At 34.2% G+C, this 24,640-nt stretch overlaps 2 protein-coding genes across 2 annotated transcripts in view; one reads left to right on the top strand and one right to left on the bottom strand.

Annotated features, from left to right (window-relative positions):
• Positions 1 to 1,774: 1,774 nt before the first annotated feature.
• Positions 1,775 to 6,597, bottom strand: LOC144961366 (KIF-binding protein-like). Its single transcript, XM_078894595.1, has one exon. It carries the CDS (start codon positions 6,594 to 6,596, stop codon positions 4,797 to 4,799), a length of 1,800 nt encoding a protein of 599 aa, XP_078750721.1. The 5' UTR covers position 6,597; the 3' UTR covers positions 1,775 to 4,796.
• A 229-nt stretch (positions 6,598 to 6,826) lies between these two features.
• The window catches only part of LOC144961357 (cytoplasmic dynein 2 light intermediate chain 1-like), an 18,244-nt gene continuing 430 nt past the window's right edge, over positions 6,827 to 24,640 (top strand). Inside the window, exons 1-13 of the mRNA XM_078894589.1 lie at positions 6,827 to 6,959; positions 10,508 to 10,566; positions 14,310 to 14,344; positions 15,927 to 15,996; positions 16,645 to 16,733; positions 18,333 to 18,519; positions 18,818 to 18,964; positions 19,611 to 19,690; positions 19,949 to 20,019; positions 21,536 to 21,581; positions 22,429 to 22,480; positions 23,250 to 23,342; positions 24,053 to 24,640. The exon at positions 24,053 to 24,640 is cut by the window's right edge and continues 430 nt beyond it. Coding sequence (XP_078750715.1) covers positions 6,905 to 6,959; positions 10,508 to 10,566; positions 14,310 to 14,344; positions 15,927 to 15,996; positions 16,645 to 16,733; positions 18,333 to 18,519; positions 18,818 to 18,964; positions 19,611 to 19,690; positions 19,949 to 20,019; positions 21,536 to 21,581; positions 22,429 to 22,480; positions 23,250 to 23,342; positions 24,053 to 24,127 — 1,059 coding nt within the window. The 5' untranslated portion in view covers positions 6,827 to 6,904 and the 3' untranslated portion in view covers positions 24,128 to 24,640. The remainder of the gene's footprint in view (positions 6,960 to 10,507; positions 10,567 to 14,309; positions 14,345 to 15,926; positions 15,997 to 16,644; positions 16,734 to 18,332; positions 18,520 to 18,817; positions 18,965 to 19,610; positions 19,691 to 19,948; positions 20,020 to 21,535; positions 21,582 to 22,428; positions 22,481 to 23,249; positions 23,343 to 24,052) is intronic.

Here is a 24,640-nt window from a genome sequence, read left to right as displayed (position 1 = left end):
TTGTTTCAGCCGCTGCAATGGCTTCTTCGCGACAGCACTGGATGAAACAAATTTGTTGGCGATAAAAAATTGTTTTAAAAGGTGAGATAATAAACATAATTCGTGTTCCTTAATTGTCGAGCACTCTATATGATCCATGTACTATATATAAATAAAAATATGGCTGCAAAGTCTCTATGGACGCTTGCCGTGAATGTATGTGTCACTTCGAGTTTGTCAGTATGTTTCTATTATCCAGTTAGTAATCTGCCTCCATAAATCTCTGTCTAGTGCAAGTGTTTTTAGCTTCAGAATGCCATCATGTGTGTTAAGGTGCTGAGGCAGTTGGATGTTTCCTTGTGTTGTTGATATCAGTTCTTTGGTTGTTGTTTCTAAATGTATTTGATATTTTTTGAGATCTTGATTCAATGTTGTTGGAAGTGAAGTTGGGGTACCCTCTGTATTTGGCTCCTTGTTTGAAGTAATCATCCATTGAGGTTTGTGCTGGAATATTTTCATCTCTCCGGAGCACTTGTCCGAACAGTTTCTATCTTTGTTTCTTTCTACGCGTACTGACTGGTATATATATATATATTAGGGGACAAATTGATATACATGGGTTATAAAGAGTGCCGACAATTAAGGAACACAAATTGTTTATGTTTATATATATATGATATAATACATGATCATATAGAATGCTCGACAATTAAGGAATTATATACATACGAGTTATGGGAGAATTATATTATATATATATATATATATATTATATATATATATATATATATATATATATATGTGTGTGTGTGTGTGTGTGTGTGTGTGTGCGTGTGTGTATGTGTGTGAAACAAATACAGTACATTACAGAGAGATGATTTACAAGGCAAAAAATACCATCTCCCAAAGCTCTAACTGTACATTTGACTTTTTCCCTCCCAGCTAGGGTATCCAGCCAGGGCCAGGACAAAACCAAGTAATCTCATTCCAAGACAAAGACAGAAAGCATGTCATGTTGTTTTATGTTTTTAAGGGTTAATCAGCGCCAGTAAAAAGGAGGAAAATGAGATAGAAAAAATTTCTAGAATTACAATTAAAGCAGCCAAGAAAAGGTAAGACAAAGGGGAATGGTACAAATAGAAAAACAGATGTATATTCCAAGAGCACACTATCAAAGTACTTAGTTTGAGATCACCTTAGTCTCATCCAGACACAAGCACACGGTCCCACTAAGAGGAATACACTCAAATGTTTACAAAACATATATGTAAACAAAACATAATACAGTGCATAACAGAGAGATGATTTACAAGACAAAAAATTATCATCTCACAAAACTAACTATACATTTGACTGTTTCCCTCCCAGCTAGGGTATCTGGCCTGGCCAGGATAAAACCAAGTAATCTCATTCCAAAACAAAGACAGAAAGCATGTTGGAAAACAGCTATAGAGGGATACAAGACACAGGAACCCCACTCAGGATTTCATTGGATGCGAGAGAGGGGAAGAGAGAGAGGCAATAGAATCGGCTCTGTTTCTTTCTAAAGTTTTCAAATCAACTGGTAAAATTTGCGATATTTTTGCAAATTTCTTTTAGAAAACATTGGGGAATATAGTAAATGAAGTAAATGTTATATTTGAGTCACAGACGGAAGAATTTAAAAAATCACAGGGGCAGACTTTTTCTTAGGACTCAACATTGCTCTGTTACTATCAAAATCAAACCAGGGACCGACAGGTCAGAATCCAAGAGTCATTAAGACCACAAACATTAAAAAAAAAATTTCTTAACTAATATAATTAACGGTGGCCCTTTTCAATTGAAATTATCAATTTTATTCATTAAAAAACATAACAAAACAAAACAAACAAAAAAACAATGTCAGCAATTTGTACAACATAAAATGCACAGAATGTAAAGATGGATAATTTCAAATGCATATTTGCATCATGCATGAAACAGCACAGTCACAAAATGATAAATGTAAAAAATAATACCACCCCACCCCCGTGCCCCCAAATAAAATAAAATAAAATGTTTACAAGATATGTTTTAAACAAAAAATATAACTATCAATTTACAAGGTAAAAAAAATCACCTCCCAAAATTTTAACTATACATTTTAATAATAATAATAATATAATAATAATAATAATAATAATAATAATAATAATAATAATAATAATAATAATAATAATAATAATAATAATAATAATAATAATAATAATAATAATAATAATAATAATACTTTATTGCATCCCCAAAAGGAATTTTTTTGTACAGACGTGTTATAATTTGACTGTTTCCCTCTCAGGCAAGGACTCCTGCAAGGGCTGGGGCAAAATTAATAAATTCCATTCCAAGACAAAGACAGAAAGTCAGATATAGGGAGATAGAAAACACAGCAAAATACGTGTCATAAATAACAATGACATTATCATTAGATAGATGGATCACAAGAAAAAAAATAATTTAAGCTCTCATAAAAAGATATATCCATTAGGCTGGTTCCTTTTCAGCAAAAGACTCCTCATGAAAAACTACATTGGCCTAAATCTAGAACAAGGACACCAAGCTACATGCACGGAAAGGACAAACAAATTAGAAGAAACAGCAAGGCTGTGGAACGATCAAGAATCCGACAGCTCAGGGATGGGCAACATCCCCCACCCTCAGGAGAGTTCCCTCCACTGCTGACGTAATTTGATGTTTGAAATTCTAAAGTTTAGAACATTTTAAACATTTCACATGTAAGCCTATTTTATCATTATGCCATTTTTTAAATATTTCCTCGACTACTTGGTATAATCCCCGTATGGGCTCATTCTCTTAATCTTTTGGGAAGTACTATAACATTTCCCCTTTAAAACAAATGTACAAAAATGGAAAACAACAGTTGTAAGAGAACCAAACACAAAATGATAAGAATGTTTTTATTTTTTATACCCTTCACTCCGTTTCAGCTTCCATAAACTAGGAGGGTCTTGGCAGGGAAAACAGAATAGATCAAAATCATAACATAAGGCACAAAGTGATATATTGTCAGCATAATATCACACAAATAAAACATAGGCAAATTAAGTGTATGCTCCTCCCTTACTCCTTGCATAAGTATGCCAAGTCCAGATGAGTGGATTTTCATTTTTGTTTCCTCACCTTCTGCTTTGAGCACTTTAAGGGAAAGGTTTGAGCTAATTCAATTACTTGACAGCATATTTTAGCCGTTTAACCAAGACAGCAGTAATAGCAATGAGATTAAGGCTTCACTGAAGTGAGTTGTTTCATAATTACTAATCGTTGATCTCTTGGTGAAAACGATAAGTTGTTTTTATTTTTGGTTTTGCTTTCCCTGCATAGGGGGAATTATTAATTATAAGAAAAAAAATTGAATTGAAATATTTTTTTAAAAAACAACAAAACATCACATCCAAGAAATTCACAACCATTGACTGTCTGCATTTCCACAAAGAACCCCAGCTGGTAACAGGGCATAGAAAGTAGAGTCATGCTAGCATTATGACAGAATAACCCATGGAAGGAGACAACTGATTTTTTAGAGGATAAAAGAGCGAGCAGGTGCTAATGGTTCCCTGTTAGAGGAATGTTCATCATAATGTATAGGATTCATTCATTCTTAGATATGACAACCAAGTCCATTGAAAAATTGTCAGGATGGCCATTTCAACCCTAAACATGTGTGCGAATCAAGAAAAACTGCAGGATATTTGATATATAATTAATATTATACTTATACACAGTGAAAGTACAAATATGATCTGAGATCATTTAGAGTGTAGAAACTGCTTAGATGCAAAATTTTATGCAAACCTTAAAAAACACAGATTCCAACTGAAAGCAAGCATAACCACTGTGTAACCGCGCATGCATGTCCTTTTCTCCCCTTTCAGTCAAGCCAAATACGATGGCCTAGCTTGTGAGTGAATGCACCCATGGGGGTGAGGGATGGCGTAGGGAGGTGGTGAAAAAAGGCCACTATGACAATGAACAGTTTATTTTAATTAAATCAAGACTGATTTGTGTTTATCTAAATGTTTAATAGTTGGCATATATATAAGAAAAAATATACAGATGAAAACTTTATCTTAAACCAGATTTTGACTTAAGGAGTTTATCTTATCTGGAATCCTCTGTACTTCATATTATCATGAAACCAGAGTGAAATGGAAAATGACCCCCAGCCATGATCACAGATCAGCTGTGAACCACTGAAAATTTCTGAAATGAATCATGAACATCCCCCGATCTGAGAAAAACTGAGAGCCCTGGCAAATGAAATCATATGTATGGAACATACCCCCCCCCCCCCCCCACATACACACTCATAAACACACAAAATAAAAACAAGACACCAAGACATCAAAACAATAACAAGAAATTTAAGTTAATACACTAACAAATTATAACACAACTAAGAAGGAAAAATAAAGTAGGATCAGCAAGACAAATAATGTGTAACATTATTTATATTTGATTTTTTTTTTAAACTTCCTGGTCTTCTTTTTTTTGTGTGTGTGATTTAGTTATTTATTTATTTATTTTTCTGGAAAAAGCCAAAAATCATGACCATGACAAATGCAGATGCTAGCTAAGCGTTTTATAATCATTTGAATTGAATAGACCTAAATTTCACGCTGTGTTAGAACAAAACATGACAATCTACTACCTTGGCAATGAACACCAATCATCATCACCATTAATTACTTTACTTCTTGTTACAAGAAAATAAGAACATAATAAAGTAAAACTGACCTGATATTAAATAAAATGCACATATATCTATTCACACCAACTACTCAAGATGTTACACCATGTTGTTTCATACGTTCTATTTTGAGAGGAAGCAATTCAACCATCTCTTTGCAGATATTAAATTCACTTGCAACAAGATCAATGGCTTGTGGGTGAGATGTGCAGTAGTCTATTACACATTTGTAATGGTCAACACTTTTAGTCATAAAATTAACCCTCTTTGAAAAATCTGGCTCCAAAAATTTCGAATATAGCCTACCCATACAAAAGTATGCTACAAGTGCTGGGCGAACATCACCTTCAGGGAACTCATCTGGTAAATTTGATTTATTGTCTCTCAAAGAGTCAATGTACATCTGATAATGATAAATGCTTTGCTCCACCAGTTTGTTGAACTTGACAACTGATTGCTGGGAAAGACGACTACGATCCATTTCGATAATAGTTGCTTTCAAATCGACCATTGAACTATAAGTTTCTGCTAATTCAAACATTATCTGACGACACACAACAAGATAATATTTGGGATTTAATTCCTTGAGAATGTCAGATAACATATCCGCACGTCTTTTGTGCATTTTGCATTGACGATCCATGTCTAATTCAAAAAATGCTAGTAACTTATATGCTTTACTGTTATCTTGGGTAAGCTCCACATAATCACAAGCATGACTGTCAAATGTGTAAAATAGTTTTGCCTTTGCTATTTTATCAATTATAAACAAAAAAATCTTCCTTGCTTCATCAAACGTCCTAACAAGTTTATCCGTGATACTTTCCTCATATGCTGTGAGCTCTAATTTGAATTCCTCAAAATCTTTATCTTTATCAGACGGTGGTATTTCTTGGTTTTCTGAACCAGAACTGTTGGCTGTATCTTGACTAGATGAAATTTCTTCATTTTCTTCTTGATTATCTTCAATTTCACTCAACATTTTATCTCTTGAGCTCTCTAACAATGCAAGTCCATATTTAATCCAGCACCTTTTAATATCAATCTCCCTTTGGTCCTGTAACTCCTTTTCTTCTTCAGAAAGTTCTGAAACGTTTGTCTTTGAGGAGTCAAAAATATGGGAACCACTGCTAAGACAGTGTCTAGCTTCATTGAACCTTTCAACAGTGATATAATACTGAGATAAAGTAACAGCATTTAGACCCCAATCGATTGGATTGTAGTCTCCTGCATCGAGTTGGCGATGAAGAGTAATATGGCAATAATGGGCTGAACGGCTGTTCTTTTCTTTCTTTGCGTATCCTTGGGCTAGATAATAGAGAGTATGAGTGTGAAGGCTTTCAAATGCAATATTGCGTTTATGAGCTTTTTCATCTGCAGACCCCTCAAACGGTTCTAATAATTCCTGATAGTGTGTTGGGGGACCTTGCCCCGTGCTTCGATAGTCAAGGAAAAGTTGCTCTGCTTCTGTGAAGTACTGCATACACTTGTCAAGATCACCCCTCGCACTAGATACAATACCAAGACTGTTCAGAACGTGAATGTTCAAACTTTTATTGACAGAGTTTTCAAATCTTTCTTCACTCAACTTTTTCAAAATAGAGAGCAAATAGTCTTCTCCTTCAGCAGTTTCGTCCGTGTCCACATAATTTTGACCGATGAGAAGATCAAAACACAATGACAACAAAGTTAGATACTCGTCAATCTCACCAACATCGTCCTGTTTATCTTTAATCTTACTACTGAGTTGCTTGTAAATTTCTCTAGCCTCATACTTTGATTTATATGGAGTATTCTGTGGATCATTTTTAGACTGTATATCTGATAAATGAGTTGCTTCTTTGAACTGCTTAACTCCTTCGCAACCGAGATACTTTTCGATGGCTGCCATTTTGACTAATTTAACAGTGCAGCACTTAATATTTAAAATCGTTCAATCGTTTAAATCTCCGGATCCTTAATCTGTAAATATTTCTATCAATTCTATGTTATTAAAAAGACAGTTATCAAAAGTACGTTTCAAATTAAATATTCATTTGAAAAACAACAACTTTGGTTTAACATTAATTCGGTTTAAGACGCAATCATATCTTTCCTAATATTTGATGCGGTGCGTACTCTAGCATTCTTCCGTGAAAACTATTTACATTGTCAACGACAATCTACAGACTTGAATCTGTATATGTCAAGCGTTACTCAATGATGGACAAATCTCTTTGGGATATAGCTATCGAACAAGCAAATGTTCAAAAAGGTACTCGGACTCATTCTTGTATTTAGCTGTGTATACCTGGATACCGCTGTATAGAGCTTTTAGACTTGGTGTAGTCTCCTTCGCTCCTCCTCATCTTGATTGGACCAATTTTTATAATTATAATTGAACTTGTTTCCTAGGATGTTGCTTATCTCCAACTCTGCTTTGAATTTATTCAATTTTTTTTCTGATACTGTGGTTTCTTGCAGTTTATTCCTGTTATTTACAATTCTAGATGAAAAAAGTTCCTTCTTTCATTTGTTTTAAAACGTTCTTTTTCCAGTTTCTTGCTGTTTCCTCGTGTATAACACGACCGTTAAAAGTAAAAGGGCTCTTAAAATGTTATCATTCAGCGTTAGGCAGGATGAGGGCAGTGGACTAGTGGAAAATAATTCTGGTTCGGAATGATTCAAATTCAGTCTAGGGTCTACTAGAGTCTAGGTCTAGCATTTTAGGGAGGCCTTCCGAAAGCTCCTACACCCTCGGTATTTTGTTCTATTAGGGGGTTTGGGAGGGGGGGCATTTTTTTAATATAATGTTCTAGTGGGGGGTTTGGGAGGGGGGGGGGAAAGACTTTTTATTTTTAAAAAAAAAAGTGGACTAGTGGAAAATAATTCTGGTTCGGAATGATTCAAATTCAGTCTAGGGTCTACTAGAGTCTAGGTCTAGCATTTTAGGGAGGCCTTCCGAAAGCTCCTACACCCTCGGTATTTTGTTCTATTAGGGGGTTTGGGAGGGGGGACATTTTTTTAATATAATGTTCTAGTGGGGGGTTTGGGAGGGGGGGGGAAGACTTTTTATTTAAAAAAAAAAAAGTTTCCAAACCCCCTACCAGGACATTATAAAAAAACACGAATAGTGGCAATGTAGGAGCTTTCGGAAGGCCTCCCGCATTTTAAAAACTCTAGAATGAACCTTGATAGATTAGTGAAAGTTTAAAATTTCCTAATATTTATGACCATTGTTTTGGTTCTCCGCCGCCATTTTGTCATTGAAGTATTGAGAAAGGTAGTGCTGACCTAATTCTGAGCTGGCATCACTTTCTTTAACCATATCGGTCATATCGAAGATTATCAAACAACTGCAGACTAAACACTAACAATGACTGCCACATTCAACAACTTTCTCTGTCCTCGATTACAAATACTCATAATTGAGTTGACTTCAGAGCAATATTCTGATTCAGATTCGTTTCACAGCTACACATAGCTAGAAATTGCCTTGAAGTGACAGTTACAGTAGAGGTTTAGTACTCCCAGACTTGTGAGATTATAACTGAAATCTTGATGGTCACTTCTCTTTTAGAAAGGTCCCATTGATCACAAAACCGATCGAGAGTTGAATCATCCACCACTTTATAATAAAATTACAAATGGTCACTTCTCTTTTAGAAAGGTCCCATTGATCACAAAACCGATCGAGAGTTGAATCATCCACCACTTTATAATAAAATTACAAATGGTAAGAGACTCACCCTCACCATTTCCAAAACGAGATCAACCATTCAGGTCACGTCGAAGGGATATCTTCCGAGGTCTGAGGATTTTTCTTTTCTATTTAGGTTAGTTATAGGTAAAGGTCCTAGGGTGTCAAAGGCATACTGCAGCTGGAGGGAGAAGAAGGTGTCAAACATCCTTGTTTCATGCCACTAAAGATTTGGAAGAATTCTGAGGTTGAGCTATCATACTTAACAGTACCTTTCATGTCTTTGTGGAAGGAGACTATCATCTTTAGAAACTTTTGGGGACATCCAATCTTTTGTAGTATTGTGAAGAGCCCACTCCTACTGATCAATTCAAACACTTTTGTCAGATCAGTGAAGGCAAGGTAGAGTGGTTGTCTCTGTTCACGACCCTTATCCTACAGCTGTTGTACTGAAGATATATTGATAGTCGACCTTCCTGCTGTGAAGCCGCACTGTCCCTCTGCAAGTGACAGGAATCTGTTAAAGACCACATGTGCAAAGACTTTGCTGAGGATGCAGAGCAGAGAGAGTTATTATAGTCAGTGCAGTCTCCTTTGTTTTTATACAGCATTGTGATCTTTGCATCACACATGTCCTGTGGGACCGACCTTCCTCCCAGCAATGGATCAGGAGTTAGTGGAGGTGGTCAAGGAGAGCAGTCTTTTTGCGGCCTTGATGACTTTAGGTGGAATGCCAACACTTCCTGGAGCTTTATCACTGGCAAAGATGTCAATAGCTTTGTTGAGTCCCTCAAGGCAGAGTGGGGGTTATCCATAAATGGCAGGGGGTGAAGCACTCAACTGCCGTGTCAGGGACAATGTTTTTCTGGGAGTACATTTGCTGGTAGTGCTCTGCCCATCTCTCCTTCTGCTTTCTGCGGTCCATGATGATGTCACCTGTGCTGCGGCATCCAACTACTACTACTACTACTACTACTACTACTACTACAGTGCAGCAGGAGAATCTCGAACATGCAAATTTCGAAATCACAGAAAGCTTGAACACATGTAAATTCCCTGTTTTAATCCCTCTATTTTCATTGTACTGGCAACATGAAAATCTTAAACACTATCGGCGGCTAACATGGAAATCTCTAACAAAATGAACATTAACTCTAGCTTTTATTGATAAAATTCTTTTGCCTTATGTTTGTATTGCACTATTATTATTATTTTTAATATATATTAGTTAATTTGTTAAGCCTGCATGTGTGGAGTAAGAGTGTGTGTAGGGTCTGTGTACGAAACATGTTTGATCAGTGTCTGATGCACGTGATGCCTCACTAAAATATGTACCAGTACCAGTGAGGCAATGATGACATGAGACTTTTACTATAACTGTATTAAAATCAAAGAGTGATAATGGGTGGGGAAGATGGGGTAAGTATAGAGGCGTGAGATTGTTAAGTGAGGAGTGGTAGGGATGATACTGGATTTTCAGGTTAAAGATGTCGCATGCTGAGGGTGTAATCCACAATGGGACGTGCTGGCTTTGTCTTTTTAATCTACTACACGTAAAGGGAAGCATTATTCTACCTGTTATTGAATGAAACAAGACGCACTTAAAGCTACACCTCATTATAATGGGACCTCACCAAATAGATCATGTTTACCCCTCCCCTCACAATTTTTCTTCATATTCTTTGTAAAATACCCCACTAAGAAATCTTGAAAACACGGAAATCTCAAACAAACATGCCCGGTCCCAACTTGTTTCCGTGTTGCGCTGTATTACTAATACCACTCTTTCTACAACCACTAATACTTCCAACCACTACTACTACTACTACTACTACTACTACTACTACTACTACTACTACTACTACTACTACTACTACTACTACTACTACTACGACTACTACTACTACTACTACTACTACTACTACTACTACTACTACTACTACTACTACTACTACTACTACTACTACTACTACTACTACTATTACTACCACAACTAATAATAATAATAATAATAATATTGATAATAATATTAATGGTACAACTATCACTTCTGCTACTTTTATTAGTTATGTTATTTTTGTTCAAAGTGTATTTGAAATTTTTTTTTCTCTATGTATTTTTAGATGACAGTACCACAATGAATGATGAATCTGCAGCTCTTCTCATAGGAAGTAAAAATGCGGTAAGGTTTATTTAACTCAGGTAGAATTTCATGTACTCATTTTTTAATCAATATATATATACAGTAAAATTACTTTAAACCGAAAGAAGCTAAACCGAAAAATACCTTAAACTGCAAAGAATTTAATAAATTGTACTAGTTTCTTCATTATCTTTGTACTAATTCTTACGATGAACCGAAATAGCACCTTCCCTTTTTCTCTCTCTATTTTTTTTCAAAAATTCGGGAAGGAGGCCACACGTAGGCTAATAATGCCCGGCGATATTAAACAAAGAGCGTAAGTATAAGATGAGGGTGATGGGTGGTGGGAGGTGGGGGTTAGGTAAACACTTCAATCACTGCCTAGGACTTCATATACTCTATAGATGTCACTGATCACTGCACTTGGGCTTGGCCAACACCACAATCGCACAGACTGGAAAAGGAAGACAGCGGGTGACTGGCAGGCGAAAAATGAGGAAAGAGGGGGAGTTGGGGTGTAGAATCACGCAAGCGAGATATTCTCGCTCGTGTGTTGATGCTTTGGAACTGACTGGATTTTCAACACGACAATTGACATGCCATTTCATTTCCACTTTGTTTAAATGTGTGTGTGTGTGAGGGGGGGGGGGGGGTTCGATGTAATTAGGCCTTTGAACCTAATGGCTTTTCAACAAAAGAGAGATGTGTAGTAGACAGCTTAGCACATACACGCCTTTTCACTTTTCATTTCTACTTCACTTCACCTCTGAGTAGCTGTGCATCATTCATTATCAATTATCGCACAAGAACTTTCGATCTTATTTTAGCTTTGCATTTTACTAAAAGATGTCTAAAAGAAAACACTGTGCTTACACGTTGGAGTTTAAAATCAAAATACTACGTGAAGTCGATGAAAAAAAAGTTGATCAAGACGGAGATATAATGTAAAATACACAGCATCCCGAACTCAACTCTTTCAACAATTTTGATTTGAAAACGAAAACCCCCAAAAATATTTTTAAAACACACCCAAAGAAAAAAAAAAAAATAACAAAAAAAATTTACAAAAAATGTTAATGGTTACGAAGACGGCATTTATTCAACAACTCCATTTAACGGGAACCCCATGATGCGATTAAATGAGCAAATTCCTTAAATAGTTACTACCCTTGAAAAACATTGCAAAACGGGAACTTGCTTTAAACCAAAATGTCTTTAAACCGAAATGGTTTAGAAGGTCCCCAAAATTTCGGTTTAAAGTAATTCTACTGTATATATATATATATATAATATATATAACGGATTGCACTAGCCTGTCTAATATACATACATACATATATATATATATATATATATATATATATATATTATATATATATATATATATATATTAGACAGGTTAGTGCATTCCATAAAACAACATAGTGAGGACAAAGACCTGCTCCTAAATGTTAAAAAAAAGTAATAGACACTGATAAAAGTCCTAAAGTTCAGATTGTGGTTGATGGAGAAAAAGTGGAGAATGTCAACAATTTTGTTTATCTTGGAGCAAGAATGAGGCAAATGGAAAATCGATCCCTGATATCCAAAGGAGGATAGCACTTGACCAAATAAATTTGGCTAAAATGATAGCATTATGGAAAAGTTAAAGCATCCATCTGAAAATGAAAATATTAAGAACATACATATTTCCAACAATATGGATGTGAATCATGGACAATCACAAAAAACAATGAGAATAAGATTAATGCATTTGAAAGGAAATGCTACCAGAAAATACTCCGCATCCCTGGACTGCAAAAATGTGAAAGAGCCCCTGGGAATTAGGGAGCCATATCTCATCAAGATGATACAGAAACTAAAACATGCCTTTTTTAGACATATCAAGAGACATGACATCCTTGAAAAAAAAATTCTAGAGGATATTGTGGAGGGTGAAAGAGGGAGAGGGAGACCAAGAAGGAGATGGTCGCAAGACATCAGCGAATGGATAAATAAACCAGTGACTGAATGTGGAAGGATAGCACAGGACAGGAGCTTGTTTCCGTTGGCAGTTGTGGAGGCCACGTCCAGGAGGGTTAAGCTACGATGGTGATGATGATGACGATGATTGATATATATATATATATATATATATATATATATATATATATATATATATATATATATATATATATATATATATATATATATATATATATATATATATATATATATATATATATATATATATATATATATATATATATATATAAAATATATATATATATATATATATATATATATATATATATATATATATATATATATATATATATATATATATATATATATTATATATAATATAATTATGTTGGGGCAATTCCACACCCACTTGGTGTGTAATTGCCCCAATACTAAAAAACATGGATAAGGATAGATCCATCTATTTACTATTTACTTGTTATAATAGCTGGGGCTAAAATAAAACCATTGACATAGGATGTTGATTAAATATTTTCACAAAAAGAGACACGAGAAATTTGAAACCCGTAGGTTGTGGAATTTCCCTGACCGTTATGAATCTAAAATAGGCACAGCATCATACTTAAGGCACCTAGAACGGGTTTTGGGGAAAATGTTACCTATCCGATGAATGATTAAGCATTTCTAGCTTGTGCTTCAAAGTAAATTTAACAACATTTTGCCATATTTGAAAACCATAAGTGTTGCACTTACCTTCAACGGGCTTGTAAACATTTGTAAAATTGTCAAAATTCAACTGTTGTAAAAGTGGCTGGTTCTTGTGTTCAAACAGGAAATAGAAATCAAAGGCAGTTAAAACTTTGAACAGTTTCCAATTGTAATTTTTTTCATTCTTTCTGCAAAGAATTGGATATAATGAATGTGGGTGTGGAATTACCCCGCGTATGGAATTCCCCCACCTTACCCTATATATATATATATATAATTAATTATGCCTTTTTCGCCACGACGTTTTAAGATACTGTCGCCTAGGCATTCCACGAAGGAATATAGATAACTCATCAAACAAGATGTCTAATGTCAACAGGAATCACCCATGTTGTCCAAGTGAGCAAATTGGGGTTTAATAATCTTGCTCAAGGAAAAAAACGAAAGTGCCTGAAGCGGGGCTCGAACCCGGGTCCTACCGGGTCACAGTGCAATGCCGTAACCACTCAGCCACTGTTCATCTGTTATCAAAAACATCCTCTGTTAGATCATTTTTCACGATCAAGATTTACCAAGCATTTCATAAGCTTGTATACTTTTGGCCAGTTTGATGTAACAAACTTTTACACCTCATTTAAAGTTTTGACAAATACCGTCCACCAACTGCTGGTGATTTTCTTAATGTTATTATTCATTTCAGTGTCGTTTGGTGCTTGATTGATGGGTTGAAAAAAAAAAGTAATTGTGTGTAGTGATAAATTCATTAATATTATAATTGTGTATAACACAATTTATAATTCAATTGAGAATTGAGTTGGCAATTTGGTGAATTTTAAGTCAATTTATGATATTGGAAATAAGTTTTGAATATTATTAGATTTGATCATCTAAGGTAATGGAATGATTCTCTGTAGCATTTTATTTTCTCAACATATCTTACATTGATCAATCTTCTTAATTATCTTGACAGAGCTATTTGGTATTTGATTGAGTGGTCGAAAAAAAAAGGAATGTTGTATATAGTGATAGACGCATTGATATTATTCTATGTAACATTTAATTTTCTCAGCATATTTTACATTGATCAATCTTTTTACTCATATTGACAGGGCAAGACATCACTTATTTTGAGGTTTTTAGACAGGTAAGTTTAGTTCTGAGAATATTTTTATTTTATTTTGTTTTTATTACAAATAATTAAGGCGATCAGTACCTGACATTTAGGAACTATAAAGCATATACATTGGAAAAATCTATTTAAACACCTCTTTGATTGAAAATAAAACCTTGCAAATTTGAAAATGCAAAACGTTTACTTTGACTATTCATTTTATAAAAAGAAAAGAAATGGTTAAAAAAAAAAAAAGCATCCAAAACAAATGAAAAATTGCTGTTTTAGAACTCAACATACATAATGTGCGGTTTATAAACTTCACCCACCAGAAACCATATTTTTTGTAAGAATTTAAACTCATACTGAATTAGTTCGTGTGATAAAAGCAAGCCATATGCTTGTCAATATGCTTGTTGTCTCTGATTTCTGAAAAAAAGTGGATTAAAATACTAGGGATTGTCTCATTTTAATGTATTATACAAAGTATGACGGCTTTAAAAGATCACAGTACTTAACATTGAACATTTTAGGCTCAAAAGCTTTCCTTAACCAACAACAAAAACAATTGAAATAGTAATACTTCATATAAAATCAATAGATTGGAGAAAGGGTCTTCTTGTCCAGGCAAGATAAACAATGGTGGAAAGTGAACACAATAATTACATGAGGTATCCAAAGGTAGGTAGATTGGAATGATGTGCAAAACATAATTTGAAAAGAAATTGATTTCAGATGGTGTGTAAGAACCAAGATACGGTGCTATCTTTGTCGGGCCTTTCTAGTTAATGTCACCAAGCATTACTTTATATATGCCTGCCACGGGCTATATATATATACTGAAGTGATGAATACAAGCATAATGTTTCATGAGTGATATCCAATTGATAAATATATTTGTCCTCTGACATTATGGAGATTTACAAATTGCCATCAGCATTACTGTGCAACTTCTAAAGACAAAAAAAAAAAAAAAAAAAGAAAACAAACAGAGCAAACAAACAAAAAATAAAACAAAAAGGAACCAGCTGGATTTTCACCAAGGATATCCCCTTTAAAGCTAATTTGGGAGAATCCTGTTTGATATGCCAACATGTGATATGGAAAGGTTTAACCAATATCAACATTTTCCTGTTCATCAGGAATAAGCTGCTAAACTCAAAATTCCATCGACAACCTTGCCAGTCCATTCAGAGCCCAATCCAAGCACTTAAGATTCCAGAATGACAAGTGACTTCATTATTTGATGCGAAGTTGTTGTTTTTTTTTAATTGCCACACTTTACGATTTTTACCAAGCTTTTTTTAAACCAGCCTTTAATCACACACACAAAAAAAGATTTTAACACATTATTCGTCTTGTGTGAGATGTCGTTTAGGGCATAACTAGATTTTAGATATGATTATCTTTTAAAATGAGGACAGTTCATAATGAATTACCTGATGCTTTACAGTTGGGATTTCTTACATTGTTTTGATGTAATTTGTAATTAGTTTGCCATTTTATTTTGATAAGAGATATTACAAAAAGCATTTTATCATGAATCAAAAAAGAAAAGACAAAATAATAAGAAAAGCAAAGAAATCAGTCATAAATCCTCCATTGCTATTTTCAGAGATGAACCTCCCAAACCGACTGTTGCCTTGGAATATACATTTGGAAGAAGAGCCAAAGGACACAATATAGTAAATAATACATAATTAAACATTGATGATTTCGGCAATTAATTATTTCATATTGATTATTGTAAGATTGAAACATTATATAATGTTTGCTGTCTTTACACTTTATATGATTTTAGTTTAATGTAAAAAAAAAAAGAATAACTGACACGATTGGGTCAACAAAATGTTTCAAATTCAGAACTTTATTTCTCTTTTTTGTGTGTTTGAATTTGATCTAGTTTTTAACAATATTGATAAAGGTTTCGCAATTTTGCCATTTCCTTGTTCATTATTCTGCTTATTGAATTGAAGGCTACAATTTTAAAGCATTTTATTTGAATGTGATGTGACGATTCTGGATAATTATATAATTGTATCTTTTATATATTCTATTTTATTACAATTTTTAATCAGTTTTATGATTGCAACAGAATATGTTTGCCACCTAAACTTGTTGTGGGTGGGGGTGGGGGGGGGGGGTATTTCTGTGAAGTTTGAATAACTAATAATTAATTAATTATCTCTCGGGTAATGTGATAAATCTTAAATTATGATATTTAATCTCTCTTTTGAGTTTCTACCGCTCTTGTTTGTAAAACTACGGTGATTTGACTTGAAGAGATACTTCATGTATAAATGTATTTCTTTACTTTTATTATGTCTCTGCAGGCTAAGGATGTGGGCCACATATGGGAACTCGGAGGAGGAACTTGGCTGTCAAAACTCATGGAAATCCCTATCAATGCTAACAGTTTGATGTACGGTTTCTTCAAGTTGATGAATATTGATTACTGAATGCATAATCATGATATTAATTATACTATTTAATGAATGACTCTCTGCTATTTTCCTAATAAAACTAAAAGTTGCTATTTAATATAGGTAACCTTTCTAATTTTTATACTCTCAAATACTTAAAATTGAGCCAATACTTAATATTATTATTTTCACCTTGTGCTTGTGAACAAGCTTGGTCATATTGATCATCCGTTGTGGCTCTCTAAGGCACATAAAGATTTTCAGTTTCTTGATTTGTACGGGTTACTGGGTTATCGGTGGATGACTTAGTTTCTTCTGACCTTTTGAGTTCCTTCCCAGTGCTCTCTTTGTAATGTCCGTTGCTATACTTTTATTTTTACAATGGTATTTCTGAATATGAATCTGTATATTTATCTAAATAGACTAAATTCAGAGCATTGGTATTGAAGTTGGGGAAAAATGCTGAATCTGACGGTCATACTGGTGTTAATGGAAATTTTTTTTACTCTCCTCTTTTGAGGATATCCAAAGCTAGTGTTCAGTCAAATTTCTACTAGTGCTTTCAATGTTTGAAAAAAAAATAATGTCTTTGAGCGGATTTTCTGTGAGATTTGAATGTATTTATAGTTATTCTAGCAATCATTTTATAAAATATTTTGAACCTGAAAATTAATTGTTATCTCAGTCTTATCTTGTGAAAGAGTCCTCTCAAGCTGTTCTATCGTGTCATTTCCGTTGTTATTGGTGCTGTGATCATTGCAGACAAATATTTTATCACTGTACTGAACAGCTTCAATCGCTTTTTGTGACAGAATTTAGGTATTGGTCCCAGACTCTAATTGAGTTATCAAAGGGTTATCTCACTATTGAAACGTGGGCTGTTTTTTTTTTCAAGTTGGAATGGACATATCTAATATCACTTTCAATAAATCAAAAAACAGAATTGTTTGCCATTTTTGTTTTCAAATACCGTCATACCTAAATATGGGTTTACTATATCTTGTGATTATCCAATCTGTGGTTTGGATCAGACTGATACTGTGGGATATTTCCATCTTGTAATATTAAGTTTCATAGAATGTCATTCACCTTAAATCTGCCCTTTATTTTACAGAGGGGGTGGCTTAAATATTTAGGTTTCAATTGTCAAGGTACAAAGGAGGAGATAGTGGGAAATTCACCTATTTAAAAATCTCTCTGAAGGATGTTTTTAAATCTTAAGACATTTCTTCTCAATGTCAGTTCAAGATTGTGCAGAATAAAGACAAAATTGTCAAGAGATGCGCATGTCAAATGATTTCTAAGCAGCCTTATGGTAAACATTTGAAATTAGAGCATTAGGGAGCAGGCACTGGTGTAAGATGAAACAGTGCCAGAGAAAGCAGGAAAGACAAATACAAGAAAAAAAATAAACATCCCCAAAACATCAGCCTGCATCGCCACGCCAGTCTTGCTTTCATTTTGCTTGTATTATCCACACCTGTTCAAATCTTGCATTTGCATCACTGCCCGCTCCTCAATCTTTCCCACCATGTATTAAACTTTACAAAATTGATGAATTTATTGAAATCCCGAATTCCTTTTAACTCTCCATTCAGGCATACAACATTGTTCCTTGTATTAGATTTATCAGCACCTAGTGAGTTATGGGTCACCTTGGAAACTTTGTTGACAGCTGCAAAGGCAAGGATTGAAGAAGTTATAAATGAATTGAAAGCATCAGACCCTTACATCAAGGATAAATTGAAGAAGAAGGCTCTTCAAAGAATAGGAGAAGAGCATCCAGTAAGTCGCCTTGTTTGTTCAAATTACAGATTCCTAGAAGTTCCCTGTTCTAAGCATATCTCGTTGCCTATATCTATTTTTCAACTATTTTAAAAAGATTTTTATGTCCTCCATTGTCCTTTACAATAATTATTGATTAGGTAGTATTCTCTATATATGGATTTCACATGAGTTTATCATTAATGTATTTGGCTAGATTTCATGAATGTTCACACTCAAAATACTCATTCACTTTTGATATTTATTTTATTAAACCCCGAAAACATTGTATTAATTTGCTTTGGTTAATTTCTCTCAGGATAAAAGCATGATGGATCCTTTTCTGATTCCTTTGGTGATTGTTGGTAGCAAGTATGACTCATTTCAAGACTTTGATTCAGATAAAAGAAAAGTTATTTGCAAGACTTTGAGATTTGTGGCGCACACACATGGAGCAACATTACAGGTATTTCCGGCCATATGTCTTTCTATAGTCAAACCATAGATCTTTTATATATCCAATGGGTGAAAATGTTTTTAGACATTACTGTAATAATTCGAATAAAAATTAGATAGATGATTTCCTTACTGAAACAAATTGATTGTTTTGAAGTGACGTGATTGAGAAAGCGAAACAGAAGAAAAAATTTCTTTGTGGCAGCTTTTAATTTTCTAAGTAGTTTTTGTTTTAAATAGATGACTCAAAATCTAGTTCTGTCTCAAATGATATGAACATGAAGTCTTGTCTTTGCTTAATCGCATGAATTTTGCATTTAAGATTTCAATTTTATGAATCTTTAATATCTTTATTTAGCTCATTATTTTGAGTGCAATTGGTAGCCTTTCAGAGCCATTAGGCCCATGGAAACAGAGTTTATCCTGCTTTCTATAGCGTGAAATGGACCATACAATTGCTTCTTACCCTTTAAATAGGACACTAGTCTATCGTAAAGTACTTTCTGTTAGATCTAATAGACCTAGCTACCCAATCACTGCTAGGTGGAAAGGGGGATCAGAAAAAAATCTCAACTTCACCCGGGATCGATCTCAGTTCCCTACAGGTGCAATGAATGAACGAAGTTGACTGTAATGTTTTTAAAATTTATTTTCAGTTTTTCAGCATCAAACAGGAGCAGCTGGTTTCTAAGATGAGAGCCCTGGTTAGTCATTGTCTTTTTGCTACAAACGCAAGGTAAATCTATCTACTTTTTATGCTATTTTGAAATTCTCAATTGTATGTTGCTAACAATTTTTAATAATTTAGAATATCCATTTGAAAGCGTTTGTTCTCTTCTATAATAATGCAATTTGAATATGCATCAATTTTCTGTAGAGAAATGTCATGTTCGTACAGTCAGGAGTGGCATCATCCAGGTTCAAATTTGTTTTATTATTACAAGTCACAGTCACATTTTCACTCAGTTCTGTTTTGATTTGATTATTTTTCCAGCAAAACTCTTCAGATGGAACACAACAAGCCAATTTTCATTCCTTGTGGTGATGATTCATTGCAACAAATTGGTAAACAAATAGATACTATAATTTTAACCATACAACTCGTCAATTATAAATAAGTTTACACTAGTTAATAAAAATTGAGAATGAAATGAAAGCAGTAAATGGTAATCATTTTAATTTCACTATTACAGTGGAGGACGGATATATCGACATCATTGAGACCATGGACGATGTCTATATAAGCGACATGTCTCAGTTCTTCTAAAATCTGAATGGGAAACGAATGAAAAATGTGAGATAACAAGGGAAGTCTATCTTGATGATTTGGTGGCCCTTTACAGGATCGATTTTGAAATTTAGGACGCTTCACATAATTTAAAGCTGAATGTTAGGAATCATGTTATAGACCCTGTCCTGAGTACTGGCAATGGACGTTGTTGTACAAAGCAGCATAGAATCTTGATAGATATTATAGCAGCATGGCTGAAAACTGGTTCCAGTGTGCGTAGTACTCCTCGTCTGACTCTGCATCAGTGTTCTCATCTCATTGGCAATGATGACATTGAATGAGACTTCACAGCTGACCTCACGATTCTGAGGCACATTCCTTAGGTGGCACAAAGCGAGACAAAAAGCCAGCTTATGTGGTGCTACAAGCTGCAAAAACATTCACTTGCTGTTGTGCAAATGACATAATAGTTTTCTGTCACTTGTAGCGCGTGAGGGTGCCACAGTGGTCAACTGGCTTGTGAATGCTTGTGCAACTCGCAGCTCCATCTAAGCTAGCTTTTTATGTCTTTTTGTCTCACCCAAGGAACGTGCCTATGATCAATGATGGTATAGTCCCCAGACAGTGTCAAGTGGCAGGATGGTACTGAGCCGCTCAAAAAGGTTTCCAAGTTCGTGACATTGTGGCTCCCACTGTACAGGATGAGGGGTTGTGTCTCTTTGGTCTTATGGGAGGCAACATGATAAAAGCAGTTTGGATGTATAGGTCCCATTCACGGAATGTCATTGGACAATAATCTCATATTTGTATTGGCTGTTATTATTCCTCACAGCAAGATTTCTGCACTTTCATTGACTATTGTATTTTACCCAAAGCAGGATATGGTTAACTAATAATTAATTGTATTCTTTTTTTTTAATACCAATTATTGCTATGTCGATATAACCGTCTTCTTGTGAAAATCTATGTTGATATAGGAGATTTTATTTACTAATTTTATATAGCAAAAAAATATTAGGACTTTGGTCTCATATCGATTTAAGCATTGTCAATATATCCATTCTGCACTATATATTGACTTTCACATCAAACCTTCTTTCAATTTTATGATATTAACATTTGATTCATTCTTTTGTATTTTAAATTTGTTATTAGGCATAATTTGTTTGACTATCTTCTCTCTTATTGACTGATCAGTTTGTCTGTTATTTATTTCTTTGTGTCTCTTTTATATATTTCTTTGTGGATTGCCTTCTCCCACTTTTACTTATTTTCTTTGCCTATTCACAATCCTATTTTTCATAGAAATGGTCTCAAGTTTATACTCTTTTTTATACATTTTTTTCGCAGGAACACCACCTCTTGCTGAAGGTGACATAGGAAGGGTTCAAGCCAGGTAAGGTGTTTGTAATTGTTAAGGAGTATGCTTGTTAAATGTAGTCTTATCAGGCTCATAATAGAATTACCTTTGTTACTTACTGATGCTTCAACTTTGGCTAAAGGATATTTGTCCAGTCTTGGATTCACAACATTGTCTTAATTAGTTTTGCAGGGATAAGTCTGTATACTCTTTGCAAAAACACATTTTGCACAATTTACTTTGTCCACCAAGCTGTGATGGATTGGCTGGGTCTGGAAGATCTGGTTCATCTTTTCTTTTTTTTTCAGCATCCTCTTCCCCTCAAACTTCCCTCTCTCTTAATGATCCATATCTCTGCCTCAGTAATCAGATAGTCAAGCACTTTAAAATATCAATGATTTTAAATGGCAGAATTTAAGATCAGGTTTAGAGTATATCATAATAAAAGGCTATCTTAGGCAGGTTGCAGGGAGTGCACCAGATTTGAACGCTGTGGCGTTTATTGTCTCTTTGTTATTTTCCCTTGTTTGAAGTACAAAAGCTGGTTTGCTATGCATTATTTCTAGAGGCTTTAAATGAAAGGAGATTTGGACATGAGTATATATTTTTTATAAATTGTTATTGTTTTGTATCACACACGATTTATAAATTGAATAATGAAAATGTACAGAATTTATAACATTGCACTCTACATTGTTCAGTCATGTATTGAGAATGCGGGCTGTTGTTGTAAGTCGTTTTCTAGCTCGATGTTGATTATTGATTGATAATGATGAATATACATTTGGGATGTTATCCTTGGTAGATGTACGGAAGTCATTTTAAAATATTCTCAGTTCAACTTCCATTTTATTTATACTCTTCTTTTTTTGTTTGTTTTCAGAACTCCATTTGAATTATGGAAGGTAGCGTTTACAAGTTATTTCCCTCAGACAGTAAGTTTGCCATTTATGGATATAAATTCTCTGTTATTTCCCTCAGACAGTAAGTTTGCCATTTATGATAGAAATTCTCTGTTATTTCCATCAGACAGTAAGTTTGCTATTTATGATAGAAAATCTATGTTATTTCCCTCAGACAGTAAGTTTGCCATTTATGATAGAAATTCTCTGGGACTTTTTGAAGTATAATATATTTTCACAAAAGATTGGCATCCAAAATATGAGTCCCAGTAAAGCACTCGACTATAAGACAAATGGGCCCTGTTCAAAAAAGCGTAGTGTTATTTTGGGACTATGCTGTGATTGAGTAGCTTCGTCTCAGATAGATCTAATATAAAGTAACATTTAACGGGCCAGCACCTACTTGAAAAATCATCAAGCATTTCATAGTGTCTACTTAATGCAACATAAACTAGTACTAGTATAGACTTCAGCATCACTTTGACAGAATTAGCAAATCAGATGACAAATAATCTTTTATAAGAAAAAAAGACAAGAATAAAAAAACAAAAAAAAAACAAAACAAATGGTGTTGAAAGCATTGTAGAAATCCATAACACCCAAGTGAGCGTAAAATGTCATCCATTTCACCCACTGTTTGACAAGATGGCTAATGATAAAAGATTTTATTATTGATAATTTGAATTTCAATAAGATGCTCTTACATTATTTCCCCCATTTCTTTCAAGAAATAACAGTTATCTAGCTAATCTCAGGTATCGTCATGAAAGTAACCCTGTTTCCGGTGTAATTTTTTTTTTAGATTTCCAGCAATCCAGCTACCGTACCAGATCCAGGAAAAGATTCTCAATTTACAGAGCCAGCAATTGACAATCTGAGGAGTCAAAAGGACGAGGTGAGTCCAATCCTTATAATATGTTTTTAAGTTTTTGATTTTCATGTTGGTTAATATGATTATGTAAATAGTCAGTAGGTATGGAGACACAATTGCAATGAATAGGATTAAAGAGATTATGTAAAAATTTGACCTAATACCAATTGTATTTACTATACTGTTTTTTTGACAGTGGTTTCAACGATTATGTTAAGTCTTGATGTATGACTGTAAATAATTGATCACCACAAAGCTGCAATTCTAAGATAGTTACCATATTATGACTAGTGATAACCTACTCTGTAATAAATACCCAAAACATTTGCTTTTTCCATTCCAACCCCCACCCCCACAATATTTAAATGGTACAATAGCACACACACAAATACACACACACACACACACACATACACACACACGCTCGTGTGCGCAGGCACAAACATACAGACACACACATGGAAGACAGAGAGGGAAGACATTTATTAGAAAAGGAGATCTTGCGAAGTAAATCTGCTTTTTCCATTCCATCTCTCGATAAATGCCCCCTTCCCCCTCCCCCCCCCCCCCCCCCCCCCCACCTCTTTCATATTTTGCATTCAATGTTTTTAAAGATTTCTAACAAGTGTCAATACAGATCTTATCTATGCCTTGTTAATTTTGTTGCATATCAATTAAAAAGTATCCCCCTAACTTAACTTGACTTTAAAAAATACATTTATATTTTATTTCAGGAATTGGAACGTTACAGAAAATTAGCAGAAAGACGAGTCAAGGAAGCACAACAAAACGTCTATGCAATGGCCTGACGATATTGTTAATATTTGTTTATATAGGGGGTGGTTCACTATTTATATCTATTTTGTCAATTTCTCGACTTGTGATATTTAATATATATGGTGTGTAGGAAAACTAGGAACATTAGTGAGTGTCAGCCATTCATAAATTCAAAAGCACGTAAATCACCCAATAGTAATTATTATATAATTTGCAAAGGGGTATTGAAGTGCCTTTGGTCTAACATTTTTACAAGCATTATAATCGTAATGACTCTGACTAGCTGATGTGTTCGCATTTGATCCTGGTGGGACATAGGCTTTTGAACACTAATTAAAACTAATTTGAGTTAAAGGCTTTTATGGTTAATTTATGAAGATAGAATTAATTTTTATTCCTGTTATCAAGATTAAAATCATGATTGAACACAGAAGAAACAAAAAGTATGGTATCAAATTATTTTCATTCTCACTTTGTTTTTATGTTTGAAATTGTCTGCTAATCATAAATTAACCCTATACATGCGATGTTCAATTTCACTAACC

The sequence above is a fragment of the Berghia stephanieae genome, chromosome 1 (assembly GCF_034508935.2).
Source record: "Berghia stephanieae isolate SIO BIC M18660-M18661 chromosome 1, UCSD_Bste_1.3, whole genome shotgun sequence".
Taxonomy (NCBI): Eukaryota; Metazoa; Mollusca; class Gastropoda; order Nudibranchia; family Aeolidiidae; genus Berghia; species Berghia stephanieae.
Note: the sequence above shows the minus strand (reverse complement) of the source record. Positions and strands in the feature narration are given on the sequence as shown.

What these genes read in the sequence shown, in the direction of transcription:
- LOC144961366 (XM_078894595.1), bottom strand. Translation starts at nt 6,596, where the DNA reads ATGGCAGCCATCGAAAAGTATCTCGGTTGCGAAGGAGTTAAGCAGTTC.